The sequence below is a fragment of the Chlorocebus sabaeus genome, chromosome 12, assembly GCF_047675955.1.
Source record: "Chlorocebus sabaeus isolate Y175 chromosome 12, mChlSab1.0.hap1, whole genome shotgun sequence".
Classification (NCBI taxonomy): Eukaryota; Metazoa; Chordata; class Mammalia; order Primates; family Cercopithecidae; genus Chlorocebus; species Chlorocebus sabaeus.
The window spans coordinates 83,244,653-83,265,107 of NC_132915.1; the positions used below are offsets into that span (position 1 = coordinate 83,244,653).

Here is a 20,455-nt window from a genome sequence, read left to right on the forward strand (position 1 = left end):
GTCCTGTTTGTGACACACTTCCGGTCAGTGACGCACTTCCGCTCTGCTGGGCGCGCGGTGGAAGGTCTGAAACGGAGAGCTTGGATTTCGCTGGGGCCTCGCTGCTCCAGAGCCCAGCATGGCTTCCTCGCGAACCTCCTCCACGGTACAGAGCCCGGGATCTCAACTCACTCTGGCAGGGAGCGCGAAGGGGGAAGAGGATCTCTGCGGGAAGGGGCCGTTAGGGAGCGAGAGAAGGCGGTGGAGGGCTGAGGAGGAAGGCTGCGGGACTCAGTGGTGTTCTACACAGCGGACCACCGTTTTCCTGACCCCTAAGCGCTTTCGTGGACTGTAGCTTATTTGCACCTCTCCCACTACAGCCCTAAAGGGCAAACATCTCTTCCGACTCATCCAGTAACGGTGCTCTGAAATAGGGAAGTGTCTTGGCCAAGGTTTATGCGTTTGGCAGATCTCAAAATTTTAATGAGACGTACTAACTTCTACTACCTCACGTCTAGAAACGTTTGAAATGTATACACTCGTAATGTTGTAACTTGTTATCCTTTAGCACCGCGTTGGTTATTTCATCTATCCTTAGTATTTCCCCAGTGATGAGCAGTAATCTTGGATACATCGTAAAACACGAGAGTCCACGTTTCCAGCAGAATAAAGTAAACAGATTCCAGAGCAAACCTTTCATATGAAAATACTCGAGAGAACCTCACTAGTTTTATCAATCCCGTCAACTAAAGTGAGGGACTGAAACACCCTCCCCTTCACCTCAAATCGATGAAGAACATCTTAAGTAGTGTCCAATTTGTCCTTTCAATTATGAAGGAAATAGGACTGTGAAACTCAGGGCGAGTTTCATCCTCGGGAAATCCGGTAAATTGCCAAGATTAAACCTAAATTTAATCCAGATTTTTTATTTGGCAGGCAACCAAAACTAAAGCACCCGATGACTTAGTTGCTCCGGTTGTGAAGAAACCACACATCTATTATGGAAGTTTGGAAGAGAAGGAGAGGGAGCGTCTGGCCAAAGGAGAGTCTGGGATTTTGGGGAAAGAAGGACTTAAAGCAGGGATCGAAGCTGGAAATATTAACATAACCTCTGGTAAGATGCAAATTGTGAACCCATCTTTACCTCTTTGTGTAATGAATACTTTCCTAAACTTGAATATCATCAGTTTTATAATGTCAAAAAATTTAAGTTCTTTTGTTTTAGGCGGAGTCTCGCTCTGTCACCAGGCTGGAGTGCAGTGGCGCGATCTCGGCTCACTGCAACCCCCGCCTCCCTGGTTCAGGCAGTTCTCCTTCTTCAGCCTCCGGAGTAGCCGAGATAACAGGCGCACACCAACAAGCCCGACTAATTTTTGTATTTTTAGTAGAGACGGGGTTTCATCATGTTGGTCAAACTCCTGACCTTGTGATCCCTCCCCCTCATCCCCCCGAAGTGCTGGGATTACAAGCGTGAGCCACTGCGCCTGGCAGAATTTCAATTCTTAAACTTGCATTTATAAGGCTGTATTTTGCCTACCCCCTTATAATCATGCAGAGAGCCTTTTACTTACAATGTGTTACATAGTTTTTCTTCTACGAGTGAACAGTCTTATCAAAAATTCAGTGTACATTTGGATTCAGATTGATTCCATTTGTCTTCTGGAGATCTAACATAGTTCTGGCATTGGTTTGCAGCTAGAGTGGTTCGTGATATTCTCCCTTTTGAAGTTTTCCAATTATTTTTACCCAAAGGGAAATATCTTTTTTTTTTTTTTTTGACACAGGGTCTCACCCTCTTGCCCAGGCTGGAATGCAGTGGCATAACCGTGGCTCACTGCAACCTCTGCCTTTTGTGTTCCAGTGATTCTCCTGCCTCAGCTTCATGATTAGCTGAGATTACAGGTGGCCGCTACCACACCCAGCTAATTGTTGTATTTTTAGTAGAGACAGGGTTTCACCATGTTGCCCAGGCTGGTCTCCAACTCCTGACCTCAAATGATCTGCCCACTTCGGCCTCCCAAAGTGCTGGGATTACGGGCGTGAGCCACTGCACCTGGCTGAGATATCTTGTTTTATTATAAAAGTAATAGTGGCCAAGCCTGGTGGCTGAAACCTGTAATCCCAGCACTTTGGGAGGCTGCGAAGTGGGAGTCCGGCTTGAGCCCAGGAATTCGAGACCAGCCTGGGCAAATAGTGATACCCCATCTCTACAAAAAAGTAGAAAATTAGCCGGGCATGGTGACACGTGCCTGTATTCCCAGCTAATTGGGGTTCTGAGGTGGGAGTTCAAGGCTGCAGTGAGTCATGATTGTACCACTGCACTCCAGCCTGGACAACAGAGAGAGACCCTGTCTCAAAAAAAAAGGTAATAGTTATTTTTCTTTTAAAAGATCAAACAATGTATGAATGTGTGAAGTAGAAAATCCAGTATTTTTTTATTAATTGATTGTATATCTTAGAATTTTAATACAGCTATAAAAATACGTAATTTTTCCCATAAATGAAAACATGATATGTAAATTGTTGTATAACCCCCATTTTTCATTTTATATACCATTGAGGATACCTTTCCATGTCAGTAATGAGAGGTCCACTCTATTTTTAAAATAAAATGCATATTTGTCATAAGAAATTCAGACAATACCAGAGGGCATAAAATGAAGATTCCTCTGGCTGGGTGTGGTGGCTCACGCCTGTAATTCCAGCACTTTGGAAGACCGAGGTGGGTGGATCACGACGTCAGGAGATGAAAACCATCCTGGCTAACATGGTGAAACCCCGTCTCTACTAAAAATACAAAAAAATTAGCCAGGTGTGGTGGCGGGCTCCTGTAGTCCCAGCTATTCGGGAGGCTGAGGCAGGAGAATGGTGTGAACCCAGGAGGCGGAGCTTGCAGTGAGCTGAGATGGCACCACTGCACTCCAGCCTGGGCGACAGAGCAAGACTCCATCTCAAAAAACTGAAGACTCCTCTGCAGTAGGGACATCTGTCAGGTTTGTCATTGATCCTCCCACACATTTTCTAAACACATGTGCTGTAGCCTAGTGACTTTTTAAACTTTTTATACTGTTTTTAAACATAATGTCACCACTGTACCTCTCATTTTTTATCACACTTGTATTTTGGTGTAGGTTTCAAAACTATTGCTAGATTTTCCAGAAATCCTTATAGTTGTGGAACTCTCATTTTCATGGTAATTATTTGCAGTTTACTAAATTATTTGTTAAGTATCCCTATACTGGGACTCCTTTAGAGAATAAATAGCTTTGGCCACTGTTACAATAATGTCTATTACACCTTCTGGATAGACAAGCTAGTTAACTCATTTGCAAAAGATGTTCGGTACTCTTACTTTCTGGTCTCAGCCAAAGTTATGTAGAGGTATAAAGTTAATAAATGAAACCAGAGGTGGCTTGAACCATTTTCCTGCCTTTTGAAGTTGTGTCATTTAGGTTTATGTGTTTGGCATAATCTAATAAGCTGAAAAACAGTAAACTATAAAATGTGTAATATATTAGACATTACCTTTCTCTCAGGGCATACACTGACTGCAGTTACTAGAAATTATTTATTTCTCTCCATTTGAAGAAGATCTGCTGATGTTGCCTGTTTTCTTTTTGACAGGAGAAGTGTTTGAAATTGAAGAGCATATCAGTGAGCGACAGGCAGAAGTATTGGCTGAGTTTGAGAGAAGGAAGCGAGCCCGGCAGATCAATGTTTCCACAGATGACTCAGAGGTCAAGGCTTGCCTTAGAGCCTTGGGGGAACCCATCACACTTTTTGGAGAGGGTCCTGCTGAAAGAAGAGAAAGGTCACCTTTCTAAACATTTACTTTTTTTCTTTATTATAATCACAGGGTTCTACTCCAAATTTTGGTTGATGTTTTAGTTGAACTTGAATAGAATGTCTCAAATCATGTTATCATGTTACCAATATCTTACTGTGTTTATATGAGTTAGCCTATCATCTATCTTAGGCCAATTTTTATTCTACTATTAATTTTTTTTTCTTTTTTCTTTTTTCTTTTTTTTTTTTTTTTTTTTGAGGTAGAGTCTTGCTCTGTCACCCAGGCTGGAGTGCAGTGTCATGATCTTGGCACACTGCAGCCTCCACCTCCCAGGTTCAAGCAATTTTCCTGCCTCAGCCTCCCAAGTGACTGGGATTACAGGCACCCGCCACCATGCCCAGCTAATTTTTGTATTTTTAGTAGAGACAGGGTTTCACCATGCTGGCCAGGCTGGTCTTGAACTCCTAACCTCAAATGATTCACCCACCTTAGCCTTCCAAAGTGCTAGGATTACAAGCGTGAGCCTCCACGCCTGGCCAGTTTTTCTTTATAGACTGGGAAGAGGGTGCTAACATGCTCCCTTGCCTCCCCTCCCCAGTACAAGTTTTGAATTGGATAAACATTTGTTTTGGGGCTTTCAAAATTTAGCCATCAAATGCATTCCATGTCAGTAACCTAAAACAATGATAAATGTTTTTTGGATTTTATCGAAGAGGGGTACGGTCCTCGGGTAATGCCCTCTTATGATTTACAGGTTGCAAAGTCTTTTAGTTGTGGTCTAGTCATACACAGTTATGAGGAGCCCTTCTGATCTCTATCCACTGTCTCATCTCCCCTTCATCATCCAGCTTGTTGGAAGAGTTTTTTCCATTACTCTCTTGAGGTCCTTACCCTTATTTACTCTTCAGCCTGCTGCAAACTGACTGACCCCTGCCACATTAAAATTGCTCCTTATTAAGGTCACCAACCCACCTTTACTAGGAATAGCCCTAGTATACTGCCAGCCACTCTCTCCTTGGAATACTCCCTTTCCTTCACTCTCCTAAGACCAAATCCTCTTGATTTTCCTATCTCTCACTAGCTAGTTCTTCTCACTTACCTTCTAAACCTCTTTTTCTCCGCCTACCCTTTACAGGCTGCCTTCTCTATTTGCCCTTGATGATCAGATCTACTCCCTTGGCATCATTCACTGTGTGTGTTCTATTGATTCCCAGATCTCGTTGTAGCTGAGGCATCCCACAGGTACTTCAGACTTGAGGTGTCTGAATTGAAATATTTCCCCAGCCCTCTCCTATACTCATACAGTTCTTAGTTGAAAATCTACCTAGCCGCCGGGCGCGGTGGCTCAAGCCTGTAATCCCAGCACTTTGGGAGGCCGAGACGGGCGGATCACGAGGTCAGAAGATCGAGACCATCCTGGCTAACACGGTGAAACCCCGTCTCTACTAAAAACTACAAAAAAACTAGCCGGGCGAGGTGGCGGGCGCCTGTAGTCCCAGCTACTCGGGAGGCTGAGGCAGGAGAATGGCGTGAACCCGGGAGGCGGAGCTTGCAGTGAGCTGAGATCCGGCCACTGCACTCCAGCCCCAGCGACAGAGCGAGACTCTGTCTCAAAAAAAAAAAAAAAAAAAAAGAAAATCTACCTAGCCTCCTTTATAATTCATCAGCAAAATCTAATCTATTCTACTTGTGAGCTACAACTCCAATCTATCATTGCTCTATCTTTACTGCTTTCAAATCTGCACTGTTGTGATAACCCCAAACATGTTGTGTTGATTGCTTGCTTAAAATCCTAGATTGTCTTCTCATACTTGGAGTAAAAAACTCTTTTCATGGTCTGTAAGGTCTTCAGCCTTACCCATACCACCCTTCCCCAATATACTAGAATAGCCACATTGGTCCTTCTGGAATATGCTAGTTCTTTGTATGTTTTTCCACATAATTGGTCTATTTTTATTCCTCTCGCTTGGCTTTTAGAACCTTTTTTTCTTCCTTTTTTTTTTTCTTTTTTTTTTTTTCTTTGAGACAGAGTCTCGCTGTGTCACCTAGGCTGGAGTGCAATGGTGCAATCTCGGCTCACTGCAACCTCCACCTCCCAAGTACAAGCCATTCTCTTGCTTCAGCCTCCCAAGTAGCTGGGACTACAGGCATGTGGCACCATGTCTGGTTAAGTTTTGTATTTTTAGTAGAGATGGGATTTCACCATGTTGGCCAGGCTGGTTTCAAACTCCTGACCTCAAGTGATCCGCCTGCCTTGGCCTCCCAAAGTGCTGGGATTTCAGGCTTGAGCCTTTCTTCTTCATTGTTTATGAATCTGGATCCCGGTCAAACTTTATTCTTTTGTTTCAGCATAAATGCCACCTATTCAAAGAAGCCTTTCATCACACCTAACCCCTCCATTCTCTGTCATAGTATATTATTTTATTAGCCTTTTCAAAGGGTATACTTTTTTTATTACTGTTTAGTTTGTTTTTTCCACCAGCAAAGTCTTATTCATTATTATGTTCCTTAAATGAATCCCTTGAGTCACTACTGCTACTATCTGAATTTCAGTCCACCGTTGTGACTCAGAGGGTCACTACAGCAGTACTGTCTGATTTCCCTGCCATTCTTCTTCCCTTTTAATCCATTCTTCGTACTGTTTCAGTGACCTTTCTCACCTGTAAGCCCTCCTGAGTGTGCATTAGCAATTCTTTGTGACCTGGCCCCTCCTCGCGTTTGCAGCCCTGTTCTTCACTAGTCCTCTTCTATGTTCCACGCTCCAGCCATACTGAATTATTTATGACTGCAAGCTCAACATGTTTTTCTTACCTCCAGGCCTTACTTGTTTAACCCTCTGCCTGACATTTTCTCATTGTTAACCCCCTTGACCTGATTCATTGAGGACTCAATTTAGATACTACCTTTTTCTAATGAAGCCTTCCCTGATCCTCTAAGCCTAGTTAGATCCCCCTTACAAAGTCCCCTCTAGCACTGTGTGCTTACTGCTGTCGTGATAGGTAATATAATATAGTTCACCAGTACTCTCTGTCATTTCCCCAGGACTAAGCTACTTGAAATCAAGAACGGATTCTTAGTCATCACTGTGTAGTTAGCACCTGAGTCCGTATCCAGTACATTGTGTTACTGAGTGAAAGTTGGCAGTCTTCACAAACCAAGTGGTAGCAGTGTAGGAGCTCATTGACTCTAAACTGCATAGAGTAATTGCTTATAGTTGAATTTTGGGAATTTCCAAATACAGAAGACTGAGTGGGAGAAACCACAGTGGGAGTTTAGCCATCCCCACTTGACTCTTTGAAGGTTGCTGGAGGGCTGGGCATAGTGGCTTATGCCTATAATCCCAGCACTTTGGGAGACTGAGGCAGGAGGATCACTTGAGCCCAGAAGTTCAAGGCTTGCCTGAGCAACATAGCAAGACCTTGTCTCTGCAGAAAAATTTAAAAATTAGCCAGTTGTAGCATTATACCTGTAGTCCCAGCCACTCAGGAGGCTGGGGTGGAAGGATCGCTTGAGCCCAGGAGTTTGAGGCTGCAGTGACCCACGACTGTGCCACTGCACTCCACCCTGGGCAACAACAAGACCTCATCTCTTGAGAAGAAAAAAAAAAAAAAGGTTGCTAGGTGGTTTGAACGGTGAGAGAATAGTAGAGGCTTGCTCCCATCTTAGAGGAGCTTTAAAAACAGTGTTTAAAACTGTGTTAAAGTGTACCTTAAAAACAGTGTTATCTCAACCATGTTTAAATTCTGATCTTTTTTTTTTTTTTTTTTTCAAACAGGTTAAGAAATATCCTCTCAGTCGTCGGTACTGATGCCTTGAAAAAGACCAAAAAGGATGATGAGAAATCTAAGAAGTCCAAAGAAGAGGTAGAACATGTCTTTAACTTCACAGTGTAAACATGAAGGAAATGAGGAGATAGGTCTCTCGTTTTCTGCTTTCAATGGTTTGCTTTGCTAAGATGATGGGGGGAAGTGTCTTTGAAGGCTCTACCATTCAAGAATAGTTGCTGGCAGTAGTTTTGGTTCCTTTGTAAGTATGAATGGAGCTAAGTGAGTTTTCCAGTCAGGAAAGAATCATAGCATTCCTGGTATAACCATCTATTTACATATCATAGAAAAAAATATATAGTAGAAAGCCATATGCCTGATTTCATACTATTACTGAACGAATTCACCTTCCTTCTGGGCAGTTAAAATGGAGAAACGACAGGAGTAGAATGCTTCAGACTTGACCTTTCTGCTCTTAATTTGCCTTTCAGTATCAGCAAACCTGGTACCATGAAGGACCAAATAGCTTGAAGGTGGCAAGACTATGGATTGCTAATTATTCATTGCCCAGGTAAAGAGAGCCTCCAGTAGAAGAAAGAAGCATATTTTGTGTGTATGTTTCCTCTCAGGAACTGAGTGCTTGATAATGACTGTGGTTGTTAAATGAAATTGAGGGGTAGAGATACATGTGGGCCCTTGTTTACAACCCTGTTGCTCCTGGTGATGGTGTTTCTGTGTCACAGGGCAATGAAACGCTTGGAAGAGGCCCGACTCCATAAGGAGATTCCTGAGACAACGAGGACCTCCCAGATGCAAGAGCTGCACAAGTCTCTCCGGGTAAGATGCTCCCAGCGATTGTCCCACGTCTTAAAGGTTCTTCATATTTGTGTGATTTTTCTACTTTGGCCCACCTCTGGGAAGGTAGAGGTGACTAGAGCGATCCCTCCCTGCTTGAGCTGAGCTGCTGTGACATGGAAGGAGCAATCAGTTAACGTGACAGGAGCTTACTGTGCTTTGTACTCAGCAGAGGCCTATGGTTCTCTTCGTTATTTCTCCCTGTTAATACGTCAGAGTTTCTCTGGGGTTTCTGTTTATATTTATCTGACTCAGAAGTTGTGATACTAAGACTATAGAAAACAGCTGGGCACAGTGGCTCGTGCCTGTAATCCCAGCACTTTGGGAGGCAGAGGTGGGTGGGTCACTTGCGCTCAGGAGTTTGAGACCAGCCTAGTCAACATGATGAAACCCTGTCTTTACTAAAAGTACAAAAATTTGCCAGGTATGGTGGCATGCGCCTGTAATCCCAGGTACTCGGGAGGCTGAGACGGGAGGATCGCTTGAACCTGGGAGGCAGAGGTTGCAGTGAGCCAAGATCACACCACTACACTCCACTCTGGGCGACAGAGCAACACTGTCTCAAAACCACAGAAGAATCTTGGGATGGGTTAAAACTGAAAAGTTGCTTTGTTGTTCTTTTTTTGGTGGAAAAGCCAAGGAACTCAGATTAACCTATTAATGATCACCGTGTGTGTGTGTGTGTTTTTTCTTTTTAAGTCTTTGAATAATTTTTGCAGTCAGATTGGGGATGATCGGCCTATCTCCTACTGTCACTTTAGTCCCAATTCCAAGATGCTGGCCACAGCTTGTTGGTAAGTTCCATTTTACAGTGACATTTTTTCCTAAATGGGGAACAGGCTCAGGAAAATATTAGCATTTGTCTTAGACGTCTATTTGTACGTCCTCTTTCTCTGCTTCTCATGATCACACCAAACTACAGATGTCAGTCAGTGCTCTACCTGTTGTATAATATGATGCAGACTTGGTTTAGCTGTTCTCAGTCTTCACCAGTGACCCCAGAGATTCATTACACTCTAGCACTCTGTCACATTCTTGACACTAGTATTTTGGAGCAGGTCGTGTAGTGAGTTTACAGACCAACTAGTATCCATAACTCAGTCTGGGTTTTCTTTTTCAGTTATGTGATCTCCCTAAGATACTTAATCCCTGTCAGCTTCAGTGTCCTTGTCTGTAAAGTGGGATGAGGTAGTGTTTGTAAAGCATTTTGCCTTGACAGTGCCTGGTATGTAGTAAGGACTCATTAAATGTTAATTATTGGTTTATCTTTGTTTTATTTTCTTATCACCACATACGCAGAAAACTCAGGATGTGGTAACTTTGTTGTTTTGTTTGAGTTTGGTTGTTTGGTTTGGTTTGGTTTGGTTTTTTTTTTTTGAGATGGAGTCTCGCTTTGTCGCCGAGGCTGGAGTGCAGTGGCACAATGTCCACTCACTGCAAGCTCCACCTCCTGGGTTCACACCATTCTCCTGCCTCAGCTTCCTGAGTAGCTGAGACTACAGGTGCCCGCCACCAAGCCTGGCCAATTTTTTTTTTTTTTGTATTTTTTTTATTTTTAGTAGAGACGGGGTTTCACCATGTTAGCCAGGATGGTCTCCATCTCCTGACCTTGTGATCCACCCGCCTCGGCCTCCCAAATGGTTGTGTTTTTTTGTGAGACATGGCTAACTAAACAGAAAGGAAACTTAGATTTAATACACAGGAGCTACTTGACTAGGCCGACCTTGAGACTGGTTCAGGAGAAAGCCAAGGGACTGCACAAATCAGTCCACCTCTCCAAGCGTCATTACCTTCACTATAAAGTATAACTGATCATTCCTGCTGTACCTACTTCACAGGTCTGTTAGAAAGATCATCTGAGATAATAGATATAAAAGTAATTTGTTGAAAATTTTCCAAAAATTAGGCTGGCCTGAATAAAGTTTAAGGCCAGCCAGGCAGGGTGGCTCACGCCTGTAATCCCAGCACTTCGGAAGGCCGAGGCGGGAGGATCACTTGAGCCCAGGAGTTTGAGACCAGCCTGGGCAGCATAGTGAGACCCTGTCTCTACACATTTTTTTTTTTCTTTTGAGACGGAGTCTCATACTGTCGCCCAGGCTAGAGTGCAGTGGCACGATCTCAGCTCACTTCATGCTCCGCTTCCTGGGTTCATGCCATTCTCCTGCCTGAGCCTCCCAAGCAGCTGGGACTACAGGCGCCCACCACCATGCCCGGCTCATTTTTTGTGTTTTTAGTAAAGACAGCGTTTCACTGTGTTAGCCAAGAGGGGTTCAATCTCCTGACCTTGTGATCTGCCTGCCTCGGCCTCCCAAAGTGCTGGGATTACAGGCGTGAGCCACCGTACCTGGCCCATAAAATTTTTAAAAATTTATTTAATTTTTTAAAGGTTAGCCAGGTGTGGTGGCATGCGCCTGTTAGTCCCAGCTACTCAGGAGGCTGAGTGATAGAATTGCTTGAGCCTGGGAGGTTGAGGCTGCAGTGAACTGTGATCACGCTACTGCACTCCAGCCTAGGTGACAGAGTGACACCCTTTCTCAAAAAAAAATTTAAATACTTTGTAATCAGCAAAATACTGCTCATATTTAAGGATAGTATCACTATTAATATTAGTATTATTGGATAGCTTAATTTGCCCCACCTTCCCTCACAAGTGGATCCAAAAGTTAAGGAAAATGGCTACTGGTGTAGTGTTAATTATAGTCCAGTAAAAGCCTCTAGTTGCGTGCGGGCTGGAGGTAGCGGGCTGGAGGTAGCTTTTTCTTCTATAACCCTTCCAACTATAAGGCTTTTATGTTTCTGTCAGCCATTGTAGAGTTTGTTGGGGTTGAGAAGAGATTGTCCTTTAGTAATATTACCAAGGTACCTTTTCCTTCCCAGACCAACCCTGGCTGAGATGCTTTCCTTTGTATTTGATAGGAGTGGGCTTTGCAAGCTCTGGTCTGTTCCTGATTGCAACCTCCTTCACACTCTTCGAGGTAAGTTAGAGTCTTATCTAAATCTCAGTCTTTTTCCCAGTGTGAACTCAGTTAAGCCGTAAACTCTGCTTGACACTCAGACCCCATACACACAGCATTAATTCTTGATTTGATTTGACTTGGTTTTCTCTGGCTGCAAGACTGGACTATCACAACCTCATACACATCCACTTTTCTGTCATGTCCAGTCACACTCTGGCATTTTGTAATCTCTGAACCAAAAACCACAATGGGTTTTTTTTGGTTTTGCTTTTTTAAAAAATATAATTTAAATAGTAGCTTAAAATAGTTCATGTTTTAATAGTTGAATAGTCACTTTAATACTCTGTATGTCCACATGTTCCCTAGTATATACTTACCTGTGATGTTCATCATAGTCTGTATTTGTACACAGGTAATAAAGTGGCAGGAACCTTTTAACTTGGATCTCTTACACTCCTTTAGGGCATAACACAAATGTAGGAGCAATTGTATTCCATCCCAAATCTACTGTCTCCTTGGACCAAAAAGATGTCAACCTGGCTTCTTGTGCGGCTGATGGCTCTGTGAAGCTTTGGAGTCTCGACAGGTGAATATCACTGTTCTGTGGCCCACACTGCCATCTCTAAAGAAGATGTTTGATTGGTTGGTCCCCAGGACCTCAGGTTAAAAATCTGGCATTTAGGCCATGCACAGTGGCTCACACCTTAAGGCTGAGGCAGGAGAATTGCTTAAACCTGGGAGGTGAAGGTTGCGGTGAGCTGAGATCGCACCACTGCACTCCAGCCTGGGCGACAGAGCAAGACTCCGTCTTGAAAGAAAAAAGAATCTGGCATTTAACCCCCAAGATGGTTTAAGAGTCAAGGTAACTTAGTGTGAAAATGAAGTAAGTAGAAGATTTCATTCATAGGGCTTTTCTTACTAAAGGAGTTACGTCAGTTTTTTCTTACCTGTTGACTTTGGATCTTGATTTTTGCCTGTAGCCTAGTGACCGCTATTTCCTGGCTCCATTTATTCCAGAAAGATCCAGGCTACCTCCTACATGATTAACAATGAACTAAAGATAATATTCTTGGCAATTCATTTGTTCTTAGCAAACAGCCACAGGGGAGAGGAAAGTGAGGTTCTGTCTAGCAGTATTACCAGGGAGATGTCTCCTCCCAATAGTGTCATCCTTTACCTAGAATGTATTTTCCAACTACAACAGGTTTTTAAAATGTGTTTATATGATTGTTTTCAAAAAAAAAAAAAAAAACAACTTTGGAAGCACCCCGTTGGCCAAAAGACATCTGAATTTAATTGCTTAGTTTTCTTTCTTTGGGAAAACACATGAAGGTTTTTACTTGAGAATTTTTATAAGCGCTAATTAATGTCTTCACTCCTCACCAGGCAGGGTCTAACTTATGAGCACAGTGAGTTTTAATTGGCTTTGGTAATACTTAGCAATATTTATTCCCTTCAGGCTTTGGCTTGTTCTGTGTATGCACATTGACAAAGTTCCCTTTTTAATTACCCTCCTTAGAGTTCATGTTTATTTCCTTTTGCTGATGTTTCAGATCTTTTGGTGGTTGCTGGGTAGTAGAATTTAATAGCCACCAAAAGGAGACTAAGCCTCATCTCTAGTTAGGAGTTCCTTTTTCATTTGGATCTTAGAACAGGCCTAAATTTGAAAAAGGTTTATCTGTAATCCTGTACTAAAACTGTGTGATTTCTGTGTCCTTATGTCTCTTCCAAAGCATGTTTTCTTTCTAGAATTCAGGTACTCCTTTGGTGCAGAATGACTATTTTGCTTATTGGGCCAAAGTATTTTACAAGTGTAGTTACAATTTAGCCTCTCATGTTGTACAGAATGGGTATAGCTGCACAAAAGGTAATCAGTTTTGGGAATATTTATATGTCTATAAAATTGTTTATATGTTTGGTTCCTTTCCAGTGATGAACCAGTGGCAGATATTGAAGGCCATACAGTGCGTGTGGCCCGGGTAATGTGGCATCCTTCAGGACGTTTCCTGGGCACCACCTGGTGAGCCATCCTGTTACTGTTTTGTCCATATAGGCCTGTGGCATCTTCTTAACCCTTTGTGGCTATCTGCCAGTAAATTTTTAGAGCAGAGATCTTTAGGTAGGATTTTCTTGGGCTGCAGAGAATTGGAATCAGAGGAGAATGTTTAATATAGTGAGGGCTAAGTATATTTGCCTTTTTTTTTTTTGAGGTGGAGTCTCACTCTGTCACCCAGGCTAGAGTGCAGTGGCGCGATCTCAGCTCACTGCAACCTCTGCCTTCTGGGTTCAAGCAATTCTCCTGCCTCGACCTCCCTAGTAGCTGGGACTACAGGCGCGTGCCACCACGCCCAGCTAATTTTTTATTTTTGGTAGAGACAGGGTTTCACCATGTTGGCCAGGCTGGTCTTGAATTCCTGACGTCAAGTGATCTTCCCGCCTCGGCCTCCCAAAGTGCTGGGATTATAGGCATGAGGCACTGCACCCAGTCATATTTGCCTTTAAATTACAATTGATCTGAAATTTCAGAGTTACAAATTACCAGAAAACAAGGATTTTCACTTTTGTCCAATGCTACAGGTATGTAAGTCTCCCTTCCTGGTTCTGTAAGTTCAGGGAGGCTAGAATCTGCTAGAGAACGTTTTCATTAAGCTGTAATTTACATACAATGGAATGGATTTATTTTAAGTGTACAAAGCTATCATTCTTTACAAATGCGTACCATTCCTGTGACCCACACCCCTGTCAATATAGAGAACAGTCCCATCACCCCAGAAAGGTCCCTCATGCCCTTTTCCAGCCAACTCCCCTTCTAAAGCAACTGCTGATCTGACTTCTATCACTATAAATTAATTATGTCTATTCATACTGTGTGAATTCATTTGTGGCAGGCTTCTTTCTCTCAGCATAACATTGTTAAGAGTCATTCATGTTGTTGCATGTATCAGTAATTCCTTTTTATTGCTGGGGGTTGTTCATTTTTATGACTGTGCCATAGTTTATCCATTCTCCTATTGATGGACACTTGGGCTGTTTCCAGGTTTGGGCCAGTCGGAATGAAGCTGCTATAAATATTCTTGTACCAGGCTTTTTGTGGACATGAGTACAAATTGCTGGGTCATAGGGTAGAGGTATTAGACGTATATTTAACTTTTTCTAAACTCCCCACCAGTTTTCCAAAAATGGTTACACCATTTTACATTCCCGGAGTTCTGGTTACTTTACATCCCTGTTAGCATTTGGTGTTGTCAGACTTACCATTTTGCCCAATCTAGCAGGTGTGTAGTGATCTCCCATGATTTTCATTCTTGTTACCCTGATCACTGTTGCTCTTGAGTGCCCTGTCATATGCTTTGCCTGTTTTTTTTAATTGAGTTTGTCTCTTTTGTCTTTATTTCCATGTGCATAGTCAGTTACACCACTGTGTACTGAAGAGACTTTCCTTTCTCTGTTGGAAATGTTTCAGTGCCCTTGTTGAAAATCATCTGACCATGTATGTGTGGTTATTTCTGTACTTCCTATTCTCTTCTGTTGATCTATTTGTCTATGAGTGATTTTTGTATTCCCAACATCCATTTTAGGGCCTAGTAAATGTATAAATGCTTGATAAATGAAAGAGCATAACAGTGGAAGAAGGAAGAAGGCAACACAGTCTTTGCTGGGCCATTCTTGGGGAAGCCTGTTATTAAAATAGCTGCTAGGTTGGGCACGGTGGCTCACACCTGTAATCCCAGCACTTTGGGAGAACAAGGTAGGTGGATCACCTGAGCTCAGGAGTTCGAGACCAGCCTGGCCAACATAGTGAAACCCCATCTGTATGAAAAATACAAAAATTAGCTGGGCATGGTGGCGCACACCTGTAGTCCCAGCTACGCAGAAGGCTGAGGCAGGAGAATGACTTGAACCCAGGAAGTGGAGCTTGCAGTGAGCCGAGATTGCGCCACTGTACTCCAGGCTGGGCAACAGAGTAAGACTCTGTCTCAAAAAAAATAAATAAATAAATCGGCACTAGAGGTTTATAGCGAGTCCATGGTTTTCAGTCAGCACCTAAGGCAGATAAGCTTAGTTGTTGAGTCATTGTTTCTGTCAGAAAGGAGCTTCCTGTTAATATGGTTATATGAATAGTTTCAGAAGCATTAATAACTTAAGCTATAATGACTTACAATACTTTATATGTTGTAGAAACCGGATAAATACCAGCTGGTTGATTGTTAGTGTGATTTGGTTTTAGCTATGACCGTTCATGGCGATTATGGGATTTGGAGGCTCAAGAGGAGATCCTGCATCAGGAAGGCCACAGCATGGGTGTGTATGACATTGCCTTCCATCAAGATGGCTCTTTGGCTGGCACTGGGTAAGGCTTCTCCCATGTAGCCAGGGGCAGCTCAGTACTCTCACCCCTTATGTATGCGTGCTTCCACAGAGAACTGGATTCAAAGTGTTCATTTATAAATTATTTTCTCAGGGGACTGGATGCATTTGGTCGAGTTTGGGACCTACGCACAGGACGTTGTATCATGTTCTTAGAAGGCCACCTGAAAGAAATCTATGGAATAAATTTCTCCCCCAATGGGTAAAATAAACACACTGAATGAGGGGTGAAAAAGGGTTCTGGGTCAGAAAGTACTCTATTTCTAACTTCAGTACTGCATCCGATCCACAGCTATCATATTGCAACCGGCAGTGGTGACAACACCTGCAAAGTGTGGGACCTTCGACAGCGGCGTTGCGTCTACACCATCCCTGCTCATCAGAACTTAGTGACTGGTGTCAAGTTTGAGCGTAAGCTTTCCTCCTATTTTAGATCTAAATGACGCAGACAAACAGTATTGTGTTCCCGTGCAATACAGGCCAGACTTTAGCTTAAACTGAGAAGTAGAACAGGAGAGAATTTGACCTACTGGTAAAGGAGCAAATTATAATTTCCTTCCCCCTGCCATACCCTTAGATCTGTGGGAAAGCATGCTTCTCGTTGCTGGAAGTAAAGACTTTCATGAGTGCTTTGCTTCATTCTTTTCCCCATGGATGCTCTGAGCACTGAATTCTAAATATTATTCTGAACAGATTTACAGTCAGGGAATGAGCCAGAAGACCTTACTGTTATTTGTTCCCTTAAGTCTGCCTTGGGTTATCCCCTTTACCTGGAGGCCTGGTAGGAAGACAGAATCAATGTTGACTTTTTCTGAATGTAGAAATAAGTTTTTTAAAAATAGTATGTTTTTGCAGACTTTTGTGCTTTTGTTGTCTTCTCTTTTCAATACCTGAATTCCTCAAGCAATTCCCCTTCTCTTCTGTAGCTATCCATGGGAACTTCTTGCTGACTGGTGCCTATGATAACACAGCCAAGATCTGGACGCACCCAGGCTGGTCCCCGCTGAAGACTCTGGCCGGCCATGAAGGCAAAGTGATGGGCCTAGATATTTCTTCTGATGGGCAGCTCATAGCCACTTGCTCATATGACAGGACCTTCAAGCTCTGGATGGCTGAATAGATGACAGTGGAGAAAGGACTCGAACCTCAAGCTCTTTCTATGGAGCTGTTTTCCTCAAAAGAGAAGAATTGAAGTGTTTAGTTCTATCATGTTTTCTGCCAATTACCACGCGTAGACCCTCACTAGAATTGGATTTCCATGTCAGCCCCCACTCCAGGCAGGCGGCCCAATCCCTAGGTAATGGTGAACCCCTCTCATGGTTGAAAATTTATTACTTTTTTATGCCCTGCCATGAACTGTGTAGACATTGTTTTTATGAATCTTTTGTTTGACCAGGCATGGTGGTTCATGCCTGTAATCCTAGCACTTTGGGAGGCTGAGTTGGGCAGATCACTTGAGCTCAGAAGTCCAAGACTAACCTGGGCAACATGGCAAATGCTGTCTCTACAAAAAAAATACTAAAATTAGCCTGTTGCGGTGACTTGTGCCTGTGGTTCCCGCTACTTGGGAGGCTGAGGTAGGAGGGATTGCTTAAGCCTGGTAGGTGGAGGTTGTAGTGAGCTGAGATTGTGCCATTGCACTCTAGCCTGTGTGACAGAGCAAGACCCTCTCAAAAAAAAAAAATCTTTTGTTCAAATGCCGTGTAGCCATCCTCACAGCACCCAGGATTCTGACTGACTGCATTTTTAATTATTGAAACTTGGCTTTCCATAACATGGTACATGCTTCAGGACTACATGTGACCCGGAGAGCAAGGTGGCTGAACTATAGTTGGGAAGCCCTCAGGTAAAGAGGCGCGTCTCACCACTTAGTGGCTAAACAATATGGAACAGCGAACACCTGGAGAATGGGATGTGAAGCAGTAGACCGCAGCCACGCTGATGGTTATGCAGTGAAGAAGACTTCACCTCTTCCTGTTGAGTTTGCTTGGAATGCTGGCTGCATCAGGAAACTGAACTGAACATTTGCTTTGTCAGAAAATATCTTTTATTTTACTTTGAAGTTTGGCAACCTTCATGTTACCCTAAAGCAAAACCATTGTGTCAGGAGTCAAACAAATGTTTAGAAAGCAAACATGATGTCTCTATTGTACAACCTCCTTTCTGTTGGCTATTTAAAGGATGTACTTCATGTATTAAAGGGTACTTTATGTTGAAGTAACTGGGGGAAAAAAACCCTAATGGGTATTCCTAAACCTAAACCTTTTCTTTATTCCACATTTGCTACGGTAAAATCCTGTTACAAAAACTACGCTCTAGAGAATTATTTTCTATAGTTTAGCATTTCTGAATCCTAGCCATTGGTCCATAGAAGTCTCCTTTTTTTTGGTTTGGGATATAATGGATGATCTCAAATATAGATTGCTCTGATTTATGTCTCCTTAGCACCTTGTTAACAATTTTTTTTAAATAGAAGGCTGTTTACACTGTGGGCCAGACTACCAGTAAGCCAGGTCTGGACTCATTACAATTCTTACTTGCCTGTCATGCTCCTCTTTTCACCTCAACTGTACAACCTCTGAACTTTCAAATTACACAGTAAATTAACAAAAAAAAGGGGGGGGATTTGGAAGAAGAAAGGGTTGTCAGAGTTATTAAAGGCCTTCTTGGCCGGACACGTTGGCTCACACATGGAACTGCTTGAACCTGGGAGGCGGAGATTGCAGTGAGCCAAGATCACGTCATTGTACTCCAGCCTGGGCAACAGAGCAAGACTCCATCTCAAAAAAAAAAAACTTTTCATTTGCTGCTGCGGAGAGGCTGGCGATGGCTTTGGTCAGCTCTGTTCTGTGGACTCTGAATGTGTGATATATCGCCAAACAGCTGGATTGTTTTGTTTCAGTTTGAGACAGGGTCTCGCTCTGTTGCCCAGGCTGGAGTGCAGTAATGAGAACACAGCTCACTGCAGCCTTGACTTCCTGTGCCCAAGTGATTCTCCTGCCTCATCCCCTCATCCTCCTGTGTAACTGGGATCACCGGAGGATGCCACCATGCCTGGCTGATTTTTTTGATTTTTTGTAGAGACACGATTTCACTTTGTTGCCCAGGCCAGTCTCAAATTTCTGGGCTCATGCAATCCTTCTGCCTTGGCCTCCCAAAATGCTGGGATTACAGGCATGAGCCACTGTGCCGGACCTAAACATACTGTTTTTAAACTGATTTCAATTATAACCAAGTAGCTGGATTTCCTATGTAGTTATCAAGTAGTTGCATTTCTTATGTAGTTGTTCAGCTTCCAAATTGTCAGGACTACCCTCTGTTGCTCACTTCACTATTGTTCAAGTATTAATGAATTCTATTTCATAGACTGCGATGAAGAGAAATATTTTTCTTACCTTGGTAGTATGTGTGAAATAATGAACGCTGGTGAATTAGCATGCAATTGGATATAATGTGCTAACAAAGATTTTTCATTTCTCAGGTTTGAATTTTACTATTAGTTCCCTTCTACTTGTGTTTGTTTTTTGGTTGTTCCAAGAGGTAGCAGTTGGGTGAAAACATTTCATCTAAGCCTTCGACAGAACAGATACCTCGTGGGCTATTTCTTCACAGGAATTAAAACATCATTGTAAGAAAGTGGCTAAGCACAGAGCCAGGCGTGGCATTTGTGAAAATGGCAAGATAAACAGCCACAGAAGTGTTCACAGAACACTTAGTCCCTACCTAGATGGTGTACCAGGCACATTCAGATACCTCATTTAATCACCATCTTTTGAGTTTATTATTCCCTTTTTACGGACAAAACTGAGGCTCCAAGAAACATTCGCTCAAGTTTACCCAACTAGGAAGTGATGGAGCCTGAATCTGAACTGTCATCTGACCATTGGTGACCTTGTGAAGGTTTCACAGGTTCCCCACACTGACCAGACAAAAGGACCGGTGCAGCCAGCATGGCCTGTTTCCTGTACGAAGTCTGAGCTTTTTAAGGACTCTCCACTTTGTATAATGCCCCCCACCCTTTTTTTTTTTTTTAAAGACGGGATCTCCGCTGGGTGCAACGGCTCATACCTGTAATCCCAGCACTTTGGTCAGGAGTTTGAGACCAGCCTGACCAACATGGTGAAACCCCATCTCTGCAAAAAATACCAAAAATTAGTCAGGCGTGGTGGCGGGCACCTGTAATCCCAGCTACTCAGGAGGCTGGGACAGGAGAATCGCTTGAACCCAGGAGACAGAGGTTGCACTTAGCTGGGATCGTGCCATTGCACTATAGCCTGGGCGACAAGAGCAAAACTCCACCTCAAAAAAAAAAAAAAAAAAAAGAGATACGATCTCTAACTCCTATGTTCAAACGATCATCCTGCCTAAGCCTCCTGAGTAGCTGAGATACAGGCATGGGCCACTGTGCCCACCTTGTATACTGCTCTTTTGACAAGTCACTTCCATCTCTGAGCTCATGCCCAATGGAGTTAAAGTAACTCCCCCACATCCCGAACGGATGAGGAGCCTATTGTTATCAACAAGATAGCTATTTGCATTTGTAGTTAGATGATCTTTCATCCTGTGGAACTGTGGCAACATAAGTATTGCAGCAGGTGTTAGTATCCCAGACCTCTGAGCCCTAAATGTCAGCAGCGCAGTTCACCCCCTCCACTGAGTACAAAAGATGCTCCCGTGCATTTCCAGATACATTCGAAGAGGATGGGGCTGCCCCAAGGCTGGAGCTACTGAATGTGAAAACAGGA

General features: G+C 43.2%; 1 protein-coding gene across 1 annotated transcript; it reads left to right on the forward strand.

Moving 5' to 3' along the window:
• The first annotated feature begins 19 nt into the window (after positions 1–19).
• PRPF4 (pre-mRNA splicing tri-snRNP complex factor PRPF4) lies at positions 20–18,018 on the forward strand. Its single transcript, XM_037983777.2, has 14 exons — positions 20–145; positions 916–1,093; positions 3,604–3,790; positions 7,542–7,629; positions 8,022–8,101; positions 8,274–8,367; positions 9,085–9,179; positions 11,302–11,360; positions 11,805–11,928; positions 13,273–13,362; positions 15,571–15,693; positions 15,805–15,912; positions 16,003–16,121; positions 16,637–18,018. Exons 1-14 carry the CDS (start codon positions 119–121, stop codon positions 16,828–16,830), a joined length of 1,566 nt encoding a protein of 521 aa, XP_037839705.1. The 5' UTR covers positions 20–118; the 3' UTR covers positions 16,831–18,018.
• The last annotated feature ends 2,437 nt before the right edge of the window (positions 18,019–20,455 follow it).

What these genes read in the sequence shown, in the direction of transcription:
- PRPF4 (XM_037983777.2), top strand. Translation starts at nt 119, where the DNA reads ATGGCTTCCTCGCGAACCTCCTCCACG. An exon ending in CCTCGCGAACCTCCTCCACG is followed by an intron (nt 146 to 915) that starts GTACAGAGCCCG and finishes TTTATTTGGCAG; the next exon opens with GCAACCAAAACTAAAGCACC. An exon ending in CTAAGAAGTCCAAAGAAGAG is followed by an intron (nt 7,630 to 8,021) that starts GTAGAACATGTC and finishes TTTGCCTTTCAG; the next exon opens with TATCAGCAAACCTGGTACCA.